General features: G+C 49.1%; 2 protein-coding genes across 2 annotated transcripts; one reads left to right on the top strand and one right to left on the bottom strand.

Annotated features, from left to right (window-relative positions):
- The first annotated feature begins 5296 nt into the window (after window positions 1-5296).
- Window positions 5297-9445, top strand: pold2 (polymerase (DNA directed), delta 2, regulatory subunit). The gene is made up of 11 exons (XM_067231111.1): window positions 5297-5418; window positions 5830-6062; window positions 6163-6284; window positions 6380-6503; window positions 6638-6752; window positions 7082-7280; window positions 7504-7584; window positions 7845-8002; window positions 8225-8352; window positions 8539-8640; window positions 8783-9445. Exons 2-11 carry the CDS (start codon window positions 5834-5836, stop codon window positions 8941-8943), a joined length of 1419 nt encoding a protein of 472 aa, XP_067087212.1. The 5' UTR covers window positions 5297-5418; window positions 5830-5833; the 3' UTR covers window positions 8944-9445.
- Window positions 9252-21240, bottom strand: aebp1b (AE binding protein 1b). The gene is made up of 22 exons (XM_067231110.1): window positions 21097-21240; window positions 19815-20024; window positions 19597-19659; window positions 19289-19510; window positions 18556-18633; window positions 17866-17928; window positions 17148-17213; window positions 15699-15770; window positions 15428-15537; window positions 15028-15167; window positions 14864-14948; window positions 14519-14663; window positions 14301-14389; window positions 13946-14069; window positions 13103-13299; window positions 12456-12632; window positions 12195-12367; window positions 11497-11981; window positions 11204-11343; window positions 10981-11080; window positions 10662-10828; window positions 9252-10213 (listed from the first exon to the last, which is right to left on the bottom strand). Exons 1-22 carry the CDS (start codon window positions 21221-21223, stop codon window positions 9866-9868), a joined length of 3381 nt encoding a protein of 1126 aa, XP_067087211.1. The 5' UTR covers window positions 21224-21240; the 3' UTR covers window positions 9252-9865.

Here is a 21240-nt window from a genome sequence, read left to right as displayed (position 1 = left end):
GGGTCCTGAGAACCTTCTGGAGTGTGAGGTAGGTCAGCTGAGTCAGGAGTGTTTTAATAAATACAAAATCCAGTGAGATTGGTACAGTGGTGGGGGAAGTCCTGACGTCCAAGTCCCTCTTTCTTTCTCTCTCTCTCTCTCTCTCTCTCTCTCTCTCTCTCTCTCTCTCTCTCTGTGTCTCTCTCTGTCTCTTTCTATTTCTCTCTCTCTCCGTCTCTATCGTGCTGTGATGTCACATCCTTATCTGGCCTGATGCAGAGTGTTCCTATCACATCCCCAGAAGAGCTGTTCATCTGTGTGAACATTAACCGGGCCGGTGAGGACGACGGAATGTTGCCAGGGCGACCAACAGATTCCAAGGAAGTCAAAACAATGGATTCCAAAACTTCCTGTGAATCCTTACATTGGGATCAATGGTGAATCCCTAGTGTTGATCAAGTACGTTTGCGTTGAACATGGATCCGCCCACATCCTCATCCTGGATTTTCCTTTACTCTACCCTCTGTGAATGGAGGTGCATTGTTGTTCTTCATTAACATAAAGAGAGAGAGAGAAAAGGAGGGATGGGGGTTCAATTAGTGTGTCAGTGTGAAAAGAGAGGAATAGAGAGCAGAGAAAATCTATTTTGACTTCATAGGTTAATGTTCCCTCTCTAAAAGCAACGGTGTTTGTTTAAGTGAATGTAAATACTGGCTCTGGATCGATGGGAGTTTCTACAGTATTTCAGTGTTCTTCACACAGAAGCTTCCTTGAAACGTGTCTAAGATCAATTAATGTGCATCCAGGCACACTACAGTATGCTTTAACAGGCCTCAGGGATTTGTCGTCTATCTTTGCTCCTAAAGACATACAGTACTGTATGATATCGATTAGGATCAGGCCAGATGTTCACTATAGATAGTGTAGATAGTGCAGGTTCACAGGACGAGGAGGAACCAGGAAACATGTGCAACTGAAATGCTCCTAGGATAATCTTATCAGGGCCCGAGACAAGGCATTTTCTTGCAGGTTCTTGACTTTAGACCCAGGTAGAGAGGAGACTTGAGGGCCTGTTCTCATTCTCAGCCTGGGTGCTCCGGTTGTGGAGGAAGGGGGCAGAGGATGCCCACCCTAACCCCAGGAACAGGGCTGTGGTTAGACTTGACTCAGTCGTTCACACAGTCTTTGATCAGACTTTCTAAAGGTGAGAAGGAATGTGGACCCTTTGTAGGTGGTACATTTGGATCCAGTTGGCCTTCCTTCGTCTGAGGATTAGTTATCGTTTGGTTATCTCCACTGGGTGGCCTGGGCAAGACCATTCGTGGAGAATATTTCATCTCGCTCATGAGACAAAAACCACAGGGTCTGTTCCAAGGACTCATACTTTCCATGCATCATACATGAGAGCTCATTGATCGATCGTGGATGTCCATTTTGCATAATCAATTTTGTGATTTTAAATCAATCTCTGAAGAAAAGCCTGCTTTCTAGTGAGAGTACAGTAGCAGCCTATCATTCCATGATTACATCACAGAAGTGTTCTTATCATCTCAGAGGTTACAGGTTTTGAGATGACCTCAGTCCAGCACCTCTCACCTCAAGGACGGCAGATAGGTTGGCACCAGCCAGGACAGCAGATAGAAACCAAGGAGGTCTCGTATCAGTGGTTCCTCAGATGGTGAGAGAGCCCAGATAAAACCCAGATGGGTGATAAGACAAGGGGGAGATAATCTGGCATATATGGCTGTGCTCTGGGCTCAGAGCACAGTGGGATTACAAGGGATAGTTCAAGCAGCTCTGACAATGGCAGTGTAGTCTACGTGACACACAGGCATGTGCTGGAACTCTGGAGGATTCATCCGCTATAAAAGGAGCAGCGATACATGGGTGGAGACATGGGTTGGAGACATGGGGGAACATGGAGAGGAGAGGGGCTTTACATATTGCCATTAGATCCCATTCTAGACTCCACAACTAGTGATAATAATGGTGGGGAGGAAGAGGAGGGTAGGGATGATCAGAGACGTTGTTAGACATAAAACTCTACTGGGGCACAGGCCCCTATTCAAATCCCTTTTTTGCTTTTTTGCTTGCTGTGCACAATGCACTACTAGGCTATAGAAACTCCCCTTGCTTGATTTTGATACTGCGTTAAAAAAATTCCGGGATTATCAATCTAAATTAATGCACTGACTGATAAAGTAAATTGTTAAAACTCAAAATGTAGATTTTACTGGGGCACAGCAGATTTATAGTGGGGCACCCGCCCCAGTATAAAGGGTCTAACGACGCCCCTGGGGAGGATGATGGCAAAAAGGATGATGGGTGATACACACATCACAGGTGGTTAAGGATGATGAGGGGGATGCAGATGGATGAGCGCAGAACTGGATGAAGGAGAATGCCAGAGTATTATTGTGTAAAATATTTAACTGGCCGCTGTGGTGGGTGAGATGGCGAGGGCCAAACACGTATTCACAACAGGCCACTTTGTTCATGCAGTAAAGAGAGCTGTGTGTCAGGAGAGCGGTTTACTGCCTCCAAAGAATTGGCCTTGAGAAAAGGCACTGTGCCCTGGCATGTGTTTATGAGGGCAATCTACACACACACACACACACACACACACACACACACACACACACACACGCGTACGTACATACACACTCCAGGAACTCCCAATCACAAAAACTCAACATACTCTACAGATAGTGTGTTATTTGTAAAGAAAAATACATTGAAGAAAAACACATTCTCATTGCAAGGTTTTCTATCAGGAAGAATCCCACCTGGCTAATGCTAATAAAGATAGCATCTTTAATCATTTTATTATCCTTATAATCAAAAATGTGTATGTATCTGTGTGTGCAAGCGCAACACTGGAACATGACTACAAGTCATCTCCTTTTCCCTCTTTTTTTCCCTTTGTCATAAAAAGCATCATCAAAAACAGTATAAAACATGGTGATCGGACCATTTCATTACCAGGAAGTTATGTTTATGTTTACAACTTTATACCTTTATAAGGGGAAATCTAACATTGAGGCAAATGGAGGTAAAACTGTGCACTATTGCTGATCTCAATTCTTATATGCAGTTAAATAAAAACATGTCTTTTCTTGTTTGTGTTGAAATTGCTTTTAGAGCTAAATAGCATAATAGGAAACAGTTTACAGTTTGTGCGATTTTCCATATATTCCCATGCATGTCTACCAATTGCCAAGTATTTCGCCTTGTCCTTGGAAGAGAATCTCAACACCAAACAGTCCAGTCCCAGGTGTTGCAGTCTGCTTTCCCCCAGTTTCACCTCCGGACTCATCGGCGCCACACCCTGGTAGGGTGTGGTATCTTCTGCTATCGTACCAGAGTTAGCGTGATCATGACTTATCTAGTTTCTCTTCACCTCCTCCAACTCATCTCCTAGATCTTAATTCCAGATATAACCCTGGTTGTCTGCTTGTCTATCTGTTTGTATCCCTTTCCCTCTCTTTTATATATATTTACACTTATTCTAGTCAAGGTTACATTTATAATAATTCATAATTACAAGCCTGTTATCTCTCTCTTATCTCTTCCATAGAGCCCAGAGGCAGATTATCAGCGGGACCATATCTGCCATGATTAAACCTTGACATCCCCAGAGATAGAAGGAGTTCTTGGTTTGCACCACAGACGGTGAGAGTATCTGTGGTTTGAATGGGTTTACACTCTGTGGTTGATTGCAAAACACATTCACAAACAGTGTTCTCTTGCCTGTCTCGGGTTATGCATGAGTCAGCAGTTGGTAAGTGTTGCAAGAATGAATGTTTGACAAGACTCGAATCATGTGGATTTGGTCTGTATGAATTGAATCCACAATGAGTAAGAGATCCTCCATTCTAATGTCTTCCACCAACTCTAATTATCTTCAATTGTGTTCTCTACCACATTTCTCCATCATTTCTGGGTGTTTGGCTGAGCAGAGACAGTAACTGCCAGGGTGAATGTTTGAGTTTCATACAGCTGAGGCCAGGTTATGAGAAAGACATCAGGTAAACTCTCAATGAAACTCAAACAGCTGGAGTGCTCTTGGTGCAAAGCCACTGTACACATGGGACTGTCTGCTGGAGGGACTGCAAGGCAATGCCATGTCAGTAACCTTCATCAATACACAATTCCAAACAAAGGCTCCCCATTTAAAGATTTGTTATACAGGCAATACAATTATTTTAGGCAGTGTGTGTCTGCTATTGATTTAGTCTAGCAACAGACAAGATCATGGAATATTAAACAGGACAGAGTTGATCATTGGAGTCCTAGAAAGAGTCTTATCTTTGTTACCATGGAGTTTCAGACAATCTTCTATTTACAATCCCAACAGTCTGCACCCTCCTTTCTCTCTGAATCATGGTTTTATGGTCATTGCAGGGGAATCTCTGTCGATATCACATTCATAAGTGATATGTTTGTGTTCACTGACAATAAACATATTCCAAAAACAGTTTATGTATGCTAATTTATATTCTATATTTCATATCTACATGTTACCAACATGGGTCTCCCCTATTAGACATTCTCTGGTTTAGCGTTCAGTGATGACCACCAACATCCCATGATTTCCTATGAGAACTGCACTTGTAATTCTCACTTTAAACCACGAGATGGCGGTATTGAAGCGCAGCCCAATGACGCTGTCGAAACAGTGCCCCTTAAAAACCCGTTCCATAGGGCTGCGCTTTACCATCGCCATCTGGTGGTTTACCGTGAGAACTGCACGTGTAATTCTCACTTTAGGACACTAGATGGCTGTATTGAAGCGCAGGCCAATGGCGCTGTCGAAACAGTGCCTCTTAAAAAACCCGTTCCATAGGGCTGCTGGCAAAGAGCAGACATCTCTTTAGTATCTCAGGTTGTTCATTGTGACCAAAAGAACAGAAAATAACACACATTATGGCAGTACAGACCCTTTGAATGTTAGGGGAGGGGGTACACATTATATCAGATGAAAAACGGCCTGATATAATGTGTATCCCCTCTGGACAGGTGAACAAAGCAGTTAATTTAAAAGCCAGAGAACGGTGTTATTGTCAGCTTTTGTTTCCTTGTGTGGTTGTATGAACCTTTGTGCCACCGTATCTGTATCGCTGTATCAGCTATCTTGTCAAATACTTTACTATGAAACCAACACAAAAAAAGGAACGTAACTTTACAGTCAAGATAAAAAATAGTTAATCTTTGTCCTCGAATAACTTCCCAATTGCTATATGTAACTTAGACCTTACAAACATGTCTGTTTACGGACACATGTTACGTATATAGTAGGCGACGACAGAGAGAGTGCGCGGGGTTTGTTGAACTGTTTCGCGGGAGATGCTGTGGTTGTGCGAAAGCATAATACTGTAAGCTGTCAACAGTAAAACCACGTTTTCTGCAACTTTCACAGTCATCTGCGCAGTAACCAAGGTAAAATACGATCGATGTTTTTCTTTCGTTAGTCCTATGCGATTGTTCACAGTAAAATGCTGTAGCTAGCTACAGTACCCCGGCTTGGCTGCAGCAGAATAGCTTATTTAGCTACGCAACGCTACAGTTCGCCAATTAGCTTGCAAGTGAGTCATATAGTACCCATCATGGGTACTATGGCTCACTTGCAAGCTTTCCATGACTCAACTCTTCGATCTGGCTTGCTAGCTCGTTGTTTAAAATTAGCTACATTATCCTAACTTATGTTACAGTGCCTCTTACTGTAATCAAAATATTGAACATTGCATGCCAACGCTTGTACGGTAAAGAGTGGACAGCGGTCTTTGACTTTGCATGGAAGCTTTTAGCAACTCGATTAAAGTTGAGGTTTATCTGTCCCCTTGTCTCTAGAGCCATGTTCTCCGAACTCAGCGCCCAGGTAGAGGGCTTGTCCTCCCTGCTTTGTCGACCTGGCTCTGAGGAGAGGGGCCCCGTGTTCGAGCGGGTGGAGCCAGCCTTCTCTCCCTGCGCAGAGCGCTTCAAGTTGGGGGAGCGGAGCTTCAATCGCCAGTATGCTCACATCTACGCCACCAGGCTAATGCAGATAAACCCACTGCTGACCGAGAGAGCCAAGCAGAAATGGGGTGGGTGCTGGTGTTTGCGCTCTCACATACTGTAACTACTAATCACATATCTCTGGCCCAAATCTATCTGAAATGTTCTCACTCACTCACTCTCTCTCAGGAGATGACGTCCTGATGAGGAAACTTTGCGACCTGCATATGGGAGAGCAGTGTTGCATTGTGGGAACCCTGTTCAAGCACATGGAGCTGCAGCCGTCCATTCTGAAGGAGATCAGCGAGGAGGTGAGAAGCACCGTGGCTCCCATTGTGGAACTATCCTTTCCTTCTCTTCCTCACTCTCTCCCATCATCTCTTTTTTTCCCCCTTCTGTCTCCCAGCACAACCTCCTTCCCCAGCCGGCACGCACTAAGTACATCAGCCAATCAGACGAGCTGATACTGGAAGATGAGCTGCAGAGGATCAAGCTGGAGGGGAACATCAATGCAGACAAGTTTGTCACAGGTCTCGTCCGCCCCCCGTGCTCGCCCTGACTTAGGAGAGAGGACGCCTCAGGACCTGAGGGCGATCAAACCACTTTGTTTTGAAGACAAACTCCATGGCGACCTTGTGACTAAGTATTCTCTCTCTCATCTCAGGTAGTGTGATTGCAATATACGGGGCAGAGAAGAATTATGGGAAGTTCACTGTGGAGGACTTCTGTACGGCCGACCTCCCCCCTCAGTCCCCAAGGCCAACGCTAAACTCAGACAGGTACACACACATTTCTGACTGGTTCCCACACATATTCTGGTTGTGTGTGTGTGTGTGTGTGTGTGTGTGTGTGTGTGTGTGTGTGTGTGTGTGTGTGTGTGTGTGTGTGTGTGTGTGTGTGTGTGTGTGTGTGTGTGTGTGTGTGTGTGTGTGTGTGTGTGTGTGTGTGTGTGTGTGTGTGTGTGTGTGTGTGTGTGTGTGTGTGTGTGTGTGTGTGTGTGTGTGTGTGTGTGTGTGTGTGTGTGTGTGTGTGTGTGTGTGTGTGTGTGTGTGTGTGTGTCTCTCTCTCCAGTGATGGAGGTGTGACTCTCTGAGCTGTGTGGTTGCAGGTTTGTGCTCTTGGCATCCGGCCTGGGTCTGGGCGGCAGCAACGCAGACAGCATGCTGGCTCTACAGCTACTGGTCGACATGGTAACGGGCCAGCTGGGAGACCAGGGCGAGCAGAGCGGCGCGGCGACCATCTCCAGGGTGCTCTTGGCTGGGAACCTGCTGAGTCAGAGCACCCAGGACAAAGACGCCTCCACCAGGGTGAGGGGACTGATTTAGACGTGACACCCCTTGGGTTGAAAGACTGTCGGTTTGGTCATGGAGAAGTTGACGGAGGTCCTTGTGTCCTCTCCCCTTCCTGTCCCCTTCCTCTCCCTCTCCCTCTCCCTCTCCTCCTCTCCCTCTCTTCTCCCTTCCCTCTCTTCTCCCTTTCTTCTCCCTCTCCCTCCCCTCCTCTCCCCCTCTTCTCCCTCTCCCCCCTCAGGCCAAGTACTTGACTAAGAAGACCCAGGCAAGCAGTGTGGATGCCATGAAACTGCTGGACGAGATGCTGCTCCAGCTAGTGGTGAGAAGATGAGGGGAGGAGAGAGGGGAGGAGAAAGGGGAGTGAGGGAGGAGATGAGAGAGAGGAGTGAGGAGTGAGGGAGGAGAGAGGGACAGAATGGGAAAGGGGCGTGTAAAATATACAGAAATGAAGAAAAGGCTGGTACATTTATAACTTGCCTTGCCCAAAATTGTGTTGAATTCAGGCAAACATAGTTGTCTAAACGTTCTGGTTGTTGCTGTTGATAGTTGACTGTGTGTTTGCCCCCCCTCCCCCTCCAGGGCTCAGTACCAGTGGATGTGATGCCAGGCCAGTATGATCCCACTAACTTCACCCTCCCCCAGCAGCCCATGCACCGCTGCATGTTCCCCCTCTCCTCCCCCTACCCCACCCTGCGGCTGGTCTCCAACCCGTACCAGGCCGACCTGCACGGGCTCCGGTAGGCACTCACACACACAAACACATTTCTGTCTGTCATTGTCATTTACTCTTTCTCTCTCACACTCACTTAACTTTTCCATTCTCTCGCTTGCTTGTCACTCTGTGTCAATCCCACACACACAATGCAAGAAGCCCTACTGTTCTCAGGTCTAACATGTGACGGTTGAATATGACAGTGTGTGTGTGTGTGTGCTGAGTGTCCCTGTGGTGGCGTCCGTAGCTTCCTGGGGACGTCTGGTCAGAATGTGTGCGACATTAAGAGATACAGCAGCATGGACGACCATCTGGAGATCCTGGAGAACACACTCCGTCTGAGGCACCTGGCCCCCACCGCACCCGACACACTGGGTAACACACACTCACACTCACTCACACACTCTCTCACACACACACTCACTCACTCTCTCTCACTCTCACACACACACACTCACTCTCACACACACACACACACACACTCACACACACTCTCACTCACTCTCACACACACACACACTGGGGGGTCACGGTATGTTCTGACTCCTCTCTCTTTCTCAGGCTGCTATCCGTTCTACCAGAAGGATCCTTTCATCCTGGAGGAATGTCCTCATGTCTACTTCAGTGGCAGCGCCCCCTCCCTCCAGTCCAAACGCATCACAGGTCTGACTCTAGTCTCTAACTGCTCTGACTCGTCTCTAACTGCTCTGACTCTCTAACTGTCCTGACTCTAGTCTCTCTGCCTCATCTGTCTCCTTTCTGTCATCGTTCTAACTCTGTCTCCCTCTCCACCTCACCATCCCAGGTTCTGACGGTCAGGAGGTCCTCCTGATAGCTATCCCAGAATTCTGCAGCACACTGACGGCCTGTCTGGTGAACCTGCGCACGCTGGACTGCGAGCCAATCAGCTTCTCCTCCTTTTCCGCCAACGACGACGAGGACAGCGAGATGAATATCAGCCACTGAACAACTTGTTACACACACACACACACACTCACTCTCCTGTGCTGGCTGTTTTTCTTTGCATACTGTTCACCAGCTGTGATCAGGCATCAATATGAATGCTGTTGTACAGCATCATAATAGAGCACTGTAGCCTCAGAATACACCTTTAACTGAAGCATGTTACAATTACGCTGGATTCTATAATATATGCTCATCAGTCACATGGATTATTAAAGTTGTATGGGTTTGTATGTGGAAATCAAGGATGTCTGCCCACATGGCAGAATGTAAATGTGTCATATGTGGGAATAACAGAAATGCGAGTCCTGTACTTAAACAAACCTTTATTACTTGAACAAAATAACATGTCTTCTGATTTTGAGCTTATTGTAGAACAACGCTTAAGAATGTCAGTTTCCTCATCCTTCAGGAAACATTCTCATTGTCTCCACATCTGTAAATCAATGTTGTGTTGTTGGATGAAAGAAATGTAAGTAAATCAACTCTCTTTTATAAGATCTAATGTTTGCTGCTGTTTTGTGTCGTGTGAAAGGCTGACAGTAAGACACAGTTTCTACATGGCAACCAGCGTATCAACATTACCAGAACCTGTCTGAAATACATTCACTTCGAGCAGTACAGCTGTCAGGACAGTCCTGAAGACCACTAGTTTAATTCTATAACCCTTCCCCTTCCTGTCCCACACTATAGCCCCTCCCCTTCCTGTCCCAGATCATTGCCCTGCTCCCTGCCCCCTCAGGGGGACTCCACCCTCTTCTGGAACCTTCTCTGTATCAACACATCTGAGATAGACTGAGAGGACCTACGAGATGGAGAAGGACAGGTGTGTGTGTGCGTGTTAACAGATCAGACTACTGGAACAAAGGGGAAGTGATAACTGTATGTGTGTGTGTGTAATAGCTGGACCAGTCCCTTGGTTTCTTCAGTAATCATCGACCTTAATCTCGTAGTTGTAATCCAGGATGGAGTCGGTGAACCCTTCCGACGTCGACTTGTCCCACGGGAAGTCGTACCAGGCAGTGGTGCTCTCTGTCGTCGTGGCGACCGTCGTGGTTGTCGGGGGCGACGTGGTCGTGGCCCTCATCAGTCTCTCCTGCCGTAGGCGGCGTAGCCGGGCGAGACGAAGCTTCCTCAGGCGCATGCGCCGCATCTCGGGATCTATGGGGAAGCCTCCGTTGCGCCTGTTGCCGCCAACAACTGTGTTCCGGGGTGCGCCGCTGTTACCGTGGCTGAGCAGGCGGATGGGTTTGTTGCCGTGCAGGGCCATGATCTGTTGATTGACACATCGGTTGACAGATACATGAGAAGGAAGGGCTTTGAGAAGGAGTCTGGATGTAGAGAGGGAACTGAGGGAAGAGGGAACGACAGGAGAGACTGGAGGGAGACCAGGACCAGGGAGACCCCCAGGGAGACCAGGGAGATCCCCAGAGAGACCAGGGAGACCCCCAGGGAGACCAGGGAGATCCCCAGAGAGACCAGGGAGACCCCCAGGGAGATCCCCAGAGAGACCAGGGAGATCCCCAGAGAGACCAGGGAGACCAGGGAGACCCCCAGGGAGACCAGGGAGATCCCCAGAGAGACCAGGGAGACCCCCAGGGAGACCAGGGAGATCCCCAGAGAGACCAGGGAGACCCCCAGAGAGACCAGGGAGATCCCCAGAGAGACCAGGGAGACCCCCAGAGAGACCAGGGAGATCCCTACACAGACCATTGGCTCACCTGTTTGATGCGGTCCCAGTTTGACTTGGCCAGGGTGAAGCTGCAGGCGGTAGCTCCAGGCTCGTAGCCCACCACACACAGCTTGGTGAGGGGAGAGAAGCCTTCGGCCCGTACCGTCACCCGGTACTCCCCCGGGTTCAGCAGGCGCCAGTAGTCCCCTGACTCTCCTAGTGGGGCGGGGGGGGGGGGGAGGGGGGTCAAGGGTCATGGTTAGGGTTAGGATATATATATTGTCCCCCAAAATTTCAACCTGGGGGATTAAGGTTTGGGTTAGGGTCATGGTAGCATTTTACATAAAGTATAAATATGATCTATTGACCTGTGGTGACATCATGGCTGACCCCCTCCACGGAGACAGTAGCGTTGCCGAGGGCGTTTCCTTCCTGGTCCTTGACTATGCCCCGTATCCCACGATGCACCTGGCATAATGGGAGGGGGGGGTCTTAGTTACTGTAACAACCTCCTGCTGCCTGTCCATGCTGAGAACAGACGTGCATGTGTGTGTGTGTGTGTGTTTGTGTGTGTGTAAGAGAGAGACACACCTGCTCCATGAAGATGAGCATGGCCTCCCTGTTATTCTCCCATTCCGACAGCAGCTCAGTCTGGTGAGGGAACTTGTCACAGCCCAGGAACATGGACAGCTCAAAACAGTTGGTGTGCAGGTAGCTGAAGTCATTCATGCCTGGGGAGGCAAGGGTGGAAGGAGAGCGAGAGGGTGAGAGGTCGTGGAGGAGGAGAGCAGGAAAGAGGGAAGAAAAGGGACAGAAGAAAAGGAAACTAATTTGCAATCCGGGCCTGGAACATTCCGCACACCAAGCAAGAAGTCCGCACTTACTTCCTGCGACGGGTTTCCACTTGGCCCGGTTGACGATCCCCTGCCCTCCGGTGACGTCGTTGCCGTGGCAACCGCCGTGGTGGGAGCGCGTCATGCTCAGGTGGGTGGAGGCGTAGGAGATGGCCAGCCACCTGAAAAGGGATGCGTCCGCCGTGGCTCGCGGCTCGTCCTCTGGCTCCGAGTCCTGGTAGCCCCCTCGCCCTCTGTCATCCTCCTCCTCCTCCCTCTGCCCGTGGCCCCCATGTTCGTACCCCCCGTGCTCGTACCCCCCGTGCTCGTAACCTCCGCGGTCGTACCCTCCGCGCTCATAACCTCCGTGGTCGTACCCTTCGCCCCCGTGGCTCTCGTGCCCGTAGCTCTCGTGTCCGTGTCCCTGTCTTCTCCAATCCTCCTCTGGCTCCTCCCTGTGTCCCCGGTCCCTCCAATCAGGCTCCTCCTGGTAGCCCCGCTCCCACTCCGTCACATCGTAGCCCTCCTCCTCGTATCTTGAAACAGGAAATACAAACACTGCCTTTTACGCCAGGCTCTGACACAGACAGACAGTTCCTCTCCTTGACGTTTTGGAAGCTGGACCTTCCAAGAGTTCGTTATTGAGTGTAGAGAGACCTCCCAAAAAACTGAAAGACACGGGAGACAATGTTGGAAAAAGAAGGGGCTCGGAGCCAGGAGAGAGGGAGGAAGGAGAGACGAGATCCTACTGTCTCTTCTTGCGGCTGTGTGTCCTCTGTGTGTCGTGGCTGTCGGCTTTCTTGGCCAGGCGCATGTTGTCGTAGGGATAAGCCACGACCTTCTCCCCGCCCTGCAGGTTGGCGCCCAGCACGAACGGGATGCTCTCCATCCACGAGATGATGTGCCGCGTCTCCACGGAGATCTGTAACAGAAGGGATGGAGGACGTTGTCAGGTGGGTAGGATGTCAAAAGCTCACAGTATGTTGAAACACACACACACACACACACACCGAACTGTTCCCCTCCAGGTCTCCAGGGATGGGGACATGGTGGTTGGGGGTGATCTTTGGCACCATGCCCCGGTCCTCGGCCTCCCACAACACACTGTTCAGGTCTGGAAAGTTCTGGAAGATGTCGTGTCCATCTGCGGTCCAGTGGCCGGTGGTCCATCCACTCAGCTCTGAACCCTGAGGGAGAAGAGAGAGACAGAGAGAAAAAGGTCGAGAGACAGTTGATGCAAGTGAAATAGAGTCAGGTGGCTGAGCGGTGAGGGAGTCAGGCTAGTAATCCGAAGGTTGCCAGTTCGATTCCCGGTCATGCAAACTGACGTTGTGTCCTTGGGCAAGGCACTTCACCCTACTTGCCTCGGGGGTATGTCCCTGTACTTACTGTAAGTCGCTCTGGATAAGAGCGTCTTCTAAATGACTAAATGTAAATGTAAGTCTCTCTGGTTAAGAGCGTCTGCTATATGTCAATGAAATAGCTTTTTCCCGTCAAATTCTTGTGTGGTAGCTTCTAAATGGTCAATTGACCAGTCTAGAACAGCATTTCCCGGAACGGTTTCCTAAAACAGTCTGCTTTTAGTTTATCATACCGAGAGGTGTACCTGAATACACAGAAGTGCCAAAATAAACAGAAATATAAAGGTGCGACTTACTGCAAGGAGGGCCTTCTCCTGTCCGTCAGGGTTGAGCGAGGGCACCAGGTGTATGCGTATTCCCTCCACCAGGCGGCGCACTCGCGGGTTCCCGTCCTTGTACTCCTTACACAGGTACTGCATCAGAAGCAGAACCATCTCCCGACCCACAGCCTCGTTACCGTGGAGACCCGCCGTGAAACGGAACTCCGGCTCACCTGAGAGGAGAAACAAATGTATATATAATACAGTGTACTGTATTATATACAGTCCTTACAAAATTGTTCAGTCCATGATGATGATGACCATAATATATATATATTTTCATTTTCCAAGATACGCAGGCTATATCATACGCCCATATTCATTGATTGTATTGCACGCCATGCCAGAGGAGGCTGTAGGAATAACGGCTCCTCTCGTTACTAAATTGACCAATCAGAATGGATGTTTTATATTGCAACGTTTGGTCTCTGTCAAAACCGCTTCCAAATAAGGAAGAAGGAAATAACCAATAAGCATTGAGCTACTTATCTTAAACCAATTAGCTTAATTGGAAATAGGAAAGTTATATTATTACACAACAGGGAGGACGGGACAGTTTTGGTGGAACTTTCTGTCGTGTTGTTTACAGCAAAAAACAACGTAATCTTCAATTAAATTAATTAAATCTACAAATGGGTGAGTAGAAAACGTTAGACCAAATGGGGCCCTCCATTCATACTTTAATAAATGACTGTATTGGGTTGATAATAGTCTGTAGTCAACACTGTAATTTGTTCTAATAATGTTCTACTTTGAGTGTTGATAATAGGATATGAGAATGATTTAGTGTTGCAGTCTGCGGTGTTTCTGTGGCCAGACCTGGCTCATGCTGAGTGGGGTTGTCAGACAGGACCATGGCCAGGATGTCCCGTCCCTCAGAGCTGAGGCCCAGACTGTAAACACTGGTGATGTTGGGACACTCGTCACCCACAGACTTCATCAGCTGCACAGAGAGAAAGAGAGACAGAGAGAGAGGAAGAGAGAGAGAGACAGATACAGAGAGATAGCACACATAGACAGAGAGACAGAACACAGTGTTATATCATATATAACAAGACTGCGGATTCGAAGATGACGTGAATAAGACAATTGAGGAGGTGCTGGTCTTCTTGGTAGTCATGTGAGGTGTTGGGCTGTTGGGTGATTGTGTGAGGTGTCCCAGATCGGCGCTCACCGTGACCATGGCAGAGTAGTTGTGGTGTCTGAAGTCCAGGTAGTCTACCGGGGTCACTTCATTCTGTCTGTAGTGGACAGCATCTGGATCTGATGGGACGGACACACACAGTGATGAGGCCTGTGTGTGTGTGTTTGTGGAGAAAGAGACTGTGTGTGTGTTGGTGTGTGTGGGAAGGGGATTTATAGTGTGTGTGTGTGTGTCAGTGTGTGTCTCACCAGGCACAGGGCAGCCCAGGACCTCCAGTCTCATGCACAGACTGCCATTCCAGCTCTGAGGGATCACCCTGATGTAGCGCGCCAACATGGGCATAGCAAACTGGTTCAGCACCGGAGTGTCCATGTCACTGTTCCCAAAGAACAACTACACGTGCAGGGAGAGAGGGGCGGGGGGGTTGATTGGAGCAGTATGATTGAAGCTGTATGATTGGAGCTGTATGATTGGAGCAGAATGATTGGAGCTGTATGATTGGAGCTGTATGATTGGAGCTGTATGATTGGAGCTGTATGATTGGAGCAGAATGATTGGAGCTGTGAGATTGGACCAGTGAGAGCCTGACTCACCCAGTCAGAGTAGCCGTCATGGATGGTGATCCACTCTCTGCTGTCATTACTGAAGGCTACGAAGTACGACGTCACAAAGTCTGTCCTGCAAGGTGAGTTCACAAGCTCACACACAGGTAATCACCACAACCATTTACTCTGTGTGTGTGTGTGTGTTGTCCTACTCGTTGCCGGAGTCTCGTCCCTGGGTGATGACCCCGGTGAACTCCGTGGCTCTCCGACCGTCAATCTCAAACCAGTGGATCTTATCCTCTGGGTTTGCACACCAGGCCCCGCCCCTCATGTCGTCCTCATCTTCGGAACCCTGGGAACCATGGAATCCACACCAGAGTTCTATAAAGTCTGATTCTGTTACGCCCAACCGAATCTGATAACTGGCATCTAGCCATTGAGATCATCACATTGTGGCTGTCAACTATAGATATGTGATAAATCACCCACAATCAATAGCATCAAGATCATCCAAAAAAGCAGAGTAATCTTCATGTAGTGAATAGCCAGACCACAGCCAGGCTTAGCTATATTGATTTGAGCAGACAGGTAACTTGGACCTGGTTGTGGTACCTGCATGTTGAGTCGGGCCCTGTGTGTGGAGAAGCGGTACTGAGACACAGAGGAGGACAGGAGCTGATCTGCCTCCACCTTGTGAGACTCCATCCCTAGAGGAGGACATTCTGAGAACGCACACACACACACACACAGGCACACACACACACACACACACACACACAGGCACACATACACACAAAGGGGTTATATAAGGAAGACCTTATCCATGTTGGACTGGCTGGGTGTTAGTGACTGGTGCCAGGTGCCAGTCATGTCCATGACTTACTCTTTGGCTCTTTAAAGATGCGAGGTCTCTTCTTGGCTCTCTCCTCCTGCTCTCTCCTTCTCTGCGCTCTCTCTGTCAGCAGGAACACAACCACCACCTGTCAATCACTCCACAACTCCATCACTTCCTGTTCTCTTCTGCTCTGCACATCAACAGTGTTGACCTAGTTGGGCTCTGTCTTTGTGATTGATAGTGCATGCATGAATGCACACACACACACACACACAGTTACAGTTGAGAAGCCATCGTCACAGACACTTTGTTAACCTTGTGACCTTCTAACGTTACTCTTGAGCTGGGAAAGACATATCTTCCCTGCTGTGATTGGCTGAACCACCACACAGGATGTACCCCGCTGACATCTGTCGTATATCATTGGTTCCTGGCTCCAACCAGCCTCTAACAACAGCCTTTGAGACCAATGACTTCCCTTTCAGTAGATTCAAGCACTATGAGGTCTGAGTCTTTAACTATCCTCAAACACCAGCCTCTAACACAAACCTCCATGAGGTCAGTGACTAGTCTTTAACTAGCCTCAAACAACAGCCTCCAACTCCAACCTCTAAGCCTGTGGCTGTGGCTGTGGCTCTGAATGACTAAAAATGACTAAATGTCTAAGCAGTCCAGATTGGCCTCTAACACCAGCCTCTAACCTCACATCGTGTTTACCTCACCGTGCAGGGTGACGCGCCGTAGCAACACGTGGCAGCTGCAGCTGGTGCTCATTTGTGTAGTAACTCCATCACGGTGTTCACTCCCCCAGACCTGGTGTCACCCTCTCTCCTCTGCCACCCCCCCCCCCCCCCCTCTCTGTTTCTCTTTCTCTCTCCGTCTCTCGCCCCTGCCTCTCCTTGCCTTGCCTTCCTGGCCTCCCCCGGTTTCTCCCTAACTCTCGCTCTCTCACTCTCTCTCACTCTCTCTCTCTCTGTCTCTCTCTCTCCTCCAGTCCTGTTGGGATACCTTGTATCACTTTCAACAGGTAATCACTCCACCCCAGGGCTCCCTTCACATTCCCTATCAACACACAACACACACACACACACGCACACTGTTTGCAGTGTGTGAACTCTCATGTGAACCCTGCAAGTCGTAGCAAGAGGACTGTAAGTCTGTGTCAGCCTGTGCCTGTGTCAGACCTGTGCCTGTGTCAGACCTGTGCCTGTGTCAGACATGTGCCTGTGTCAGACCTGTGCCTGTGTCAGACCTGTGCCTGTGTCAGACATGTGCCTGTGTCAGACCTGTGCCTGTGTCAGACCTGTGCCTGTGTCAGACATGTGCCTGTGTCAGACATGTGCCTGTGTCTGTGAGTGATGGAGCCGCCTGCAGGCATGTGATGATGCTAGATGATAGGAGTGGGAACACGGTTGTTCCCACTCTGATGAAGAGTGGATGTGTGGTAGATCATGAAGGGGATTTACACTGGGCTGGGAGCGAGTCTGGACTACTCACCCTGCTCCTCTCTCTCTCTCTCCTTCTCAAGTCTCTCTCTCTCTTTCTTTTCGTCCTCCTTGTTTGCTATGGAATGAACGAGAGGTAAACAGGGTTGAGATTCTCACGAAACACCCCAGATTTCAGCCCAGATTTCAGCCCAGATTTCAGCTTTGCATGTCTGTTTCTGCTTCAACTTTCTGGTGAAAAGTTATGTACATTTCGCAAACAATGTAACCTATGCAATACATATAATTTACACTAATTACACAAACATACATGGAGCCTTCACTTAATTTAGAATTTATAGGGTTAAAATGTGTGTTGGAAGTGTTTAGTTTGCTAATCTGTAAAAGGTTAGCGGTCTGTTTTTCGTTATTTCTTTTGTCTGGCTTTACTCAGTCTGTTTGTCAGTTTGTATCATAGTTCTTGGTTTCAGCACAGTCAAACTTGCTGCAGTTTCTACATCAGAAAATAAACATGGAATTCAGAACAGTCTTGAGGTTGTTCTCTGGATTGTTCCTGAGGATTGAGCCGGATCCTTACAGTACATCGTATGTAAAGTCTATCTAATCACTGTTACTGGATGGTCACGTTAGAAACTTTGATGCGCACGTGTGGGCCAAAGTTAGGGTTAAGGGATAGGGAAAACAAGACTGAATCCCCACAAAAATAACCAGGAAAACTGTGTGTTTGTGCGTGTGTGTTTGTACGTGTGTGTGCGTGCGTGTAAACTTACGTCGTCCATAGTCATACTCATCATACCAGTTGCGTTCAAAGGGAGGCTCAGCAGAGGGCAGCTCTGTTTGAAGAGACAAAACAAATGTACCTTCACATCTGACACTTGAACAGAACGCTGCACCCAGACACCAGATGGGGACAGCCCAGCTACTGTACACACACACTACATGCTGTGGATTTTACGCAAGCTTTTTACAAGATCATTTTTCATAAGCTCTCTGAAGCTATACAGTCACGTCTCCGGGCAGAGAAAAGCAGCCCAAGTGTGTCTGCTAAATTACTAAACTTTGTTCGCTCCACAACAGATGTTGTGGGTTTGTGCGATTACTGTTACACCCAGGCTCTCAACGATCTAGTTAAACGTTTACATCAGAAGCATTTTCAACTTTAGACTCATCTAATGAAGGGGCGTTTAACCTCACAACAAAACCATGAAACTGTTCAGGCATTGTGGCACCAGCCGCCCCCTCCACCCCTCACACACACACACTAAGGAGAAGAAGTGTCTAGCCACACACACACACTAAGGAGAAGAAGTGTCTAGCCACACACACACACTAAGGAGAAGAAGTGTCTAGCCACACACACACACTAGGATTTTGCCCCCGTGGTCTAGATCGGGGACGGTCTGGTGGGTTGATTGTTTGAGAGTGTTGCAGAAAGTAGGTGTGACTGCAGCGTAAGTCACCTGTGATGGTGAAGTCTTCCTTGTCTGTGGGGCTCACCTCCTCCCCCTCCGGGAAGGGAAGCTGCTCAGGAGCCTCGACTGGGAGAGGGGGAGAGGGGGAGAGGGGGAGAGGGGGAGAGGGGGAGAGGGGGAGAGGGGGAGAGGGGGAGAGGGGGAGAGGGGGAGAGGGGGAGATTCATATAGTAAAAAGTCAGAGAAAGAGAGAGTGGAGAGAAAAAGAGAATGTATGGAAAAGAAAAGTGACACGGAGCAAAGGGAGGAGGAAGGAAAGAAAGAAAGAGAGAGAGAGAGGTAGTGGAAAAATTAACTCTCTGTAATGAAACAGTGTTGAGTGTATCACATAAAGTCCGGTCAGATGAACTCTGACAGTCCCAGACTCTTTCCATGATCTGCACTGATGGAAACAACCTGTCAGCCCTCACAGAGTCCAGGTGGATTAGAGAGGAGGGAGGGAGGGAGAAAAGAAGAGAGAGGAAGGCATGGAGAGGGAAGAAAAGTGACAGACAGACATACAGACACACAGACAGACAGACGTACATATACACAGACATATACACAGACATATACACAGACATATACACAGACACACAGGCACACAGACACACAGACAGACATATACACAGACACATACACAGACAGACGTACATATACACAGACATATACACAGACATATACACAGACACACAGACAGACAGACACACAGACAGATACACAGGCACACAGACAGACGTACATGTGGCGTCCCAGTAGTCTCCGTCGTCGATCTTCACCTTCCCGTCCACCACAGTGGGGAAGACTGTGGTCTCCTCTCCTCTCCAGTAGTCGTCGTAGGGGTCTGTGACCGGGGCGTCGGTCTCCTCTGCCCCCTCCTCAGGCTTCCAGTAGTCGTCGTAGTGGTCTGTGACCGGGGCGTCGGTCTCCTCTGCCCCCTCCTCGGGCTTCCAGTAGTCATCCTCTGCAACGCACAAACGGACAGGGAGGTTGTGCGTGCGTGCGTGTGTGTGTGTGTGTGTGCGTGCGTGTGGAGATCTTGAGGCTCACCTTCATCTGGGAAGGGGTAATCTGGGTAAGCCTCAGGCTCCGTGGGCGGTTCAGTTGGAATCACTGAGAGGACAGACAGGCAGACAGGCAGACAGACAGGCAGACAGGCAGACAGACAGGCAGACAGACAGAGACATAACATGTTAAGCAATGCTTAAAATATCAAAGGGAATGATTCACTGAGGACATACCTACACTCACTCACACAGACACCATACCTGGCTCTGTGGTGGTGACAGGGGTGGTGGTGGGGACAGGGGTGGTGGTGGTGGGGACAGGGGTGGTGGTGGGGGGCACCTTGCCCTTGCGTCCTTTCTCCTTCTTCTTCTTCTCAGTCTTGGGCTTTTTCGTGGAACCCGGCTCCTTGTTCTTCTTCTTGTCTTTCTTCTTTTTCTCTTTGTCCTCCTGCGGGGCTCTTCTCAGCCTACCTGTGGGGGGGGACATGTGGCTCATTATTACAGTGTGTGTCTGTGTGTGTGTGTGTGTGCGCGAGGCAGAGAAAATCAAAAAGGCCAAAAAGAACAAACAGCTGGACTTGCACCCGCCCACAGACACACACACACACCTCGACCGTGAATCACACGGACAGACTGGAAGCAAGAAGACACCAAAGGTTCCTATCAACACCAGAGACAGACAGACAGAGAGATGTTGAGGGCTGACTTGATGCCAGTGAAAGGGTGTGCCAGTGAGTTATACGACTGGGGGCTGGCCTCTCCTGGCCTCTCTCAGGGCCTTCACGTCTGGCCCTGCCTCAAATGATACGCTGCCAGCCCAGGTCCACAACAGAAGCAGCATCTAGCTCATAAATCCCTCAGGCCGCGGTCCTCCGCTCCTTCCAGCTGTAGATTGAATCCCCAGACGCCTGGCCTGAATGTGTGCAAGTCCATAAGAGACAACATCCCTACCACGCCGTATCTCTGTTGGATAGGACCTTCCGGAATATTCTGAGCTTGTTCTGTGGTCTCCAGTCATCCTGGATTCGAGCTCAGTCAGTGGAAAATAACTGATTAGTCAGAATCTGTCTGCAAGATGCTCTGGCCAGCAAAGCTATCTGCCCTGACATTGGCTGCTCTGGCCTCAGTCTGGGCCAACGTGCTTCTTTTCATGTTTATCCCCAGATGTCTGTCTGTCTGTGTGTGTGTGTGTGGGGGGGGGGGGGGGGGGGGGGGGTGAGAGAGAGAGGTAAGTCTAGGAGTCGTAGACAGGTGAGTATATCTGGACTTTCTCAACTCTGATGGATGCCTGGAATGTGTGTGTGTGTGCTTGTGCATACTTGCATTCATTCAGCTTAACTTGTCATAGAGTAAGTAATTCAAGATGTAGGGTTAACGCTCAAGGCCAGTCATCTTTCATTCATTCCCCCTCCACCTTCTCAGTGTCTGGTAATGTAACAGAAGAATGTGTTCTAACTCAGTCATAACAGACTTCTTATTCATCATGAACCACTTGTAACATTAAGATGTGTCAGCGTAGTAAAGCAGACTTGATTCTCCTTACCTGCCAGGGTCTTCTCCTCTGCGACCTCTCTGGCCCTCCTGGTCCTACCTTGGGGGTCCACCTCCTCCAGAGCAGCCTCTTCTCTCCCTGGATCCTTCTGCACCTCCAGGGTCTGGAGCACCTCCATCCCCCCCTCCCCCCTCC

This window comes from Osmerus mordax, chromosome 28 (assembly GCF_038355195.1).
Source record: "Osmerus mordax isolate fOsmMor3 chromosome 28, fOsmMor3.pri, whole genome shotgun sequence".
Classification (NCBI taxonomy): domain Eukaryota; kingdom Metazoa; phylum Chordata; class Actinopteri; order Osmeriformes; family Osmeridae; genus Osmerus; species Osmerus mordax.
The sequence above is the reverse complement of the archived record's forward strand: the minus strand, read 5'-3'. Positions and strand labels throughout refer to the sequence as shown.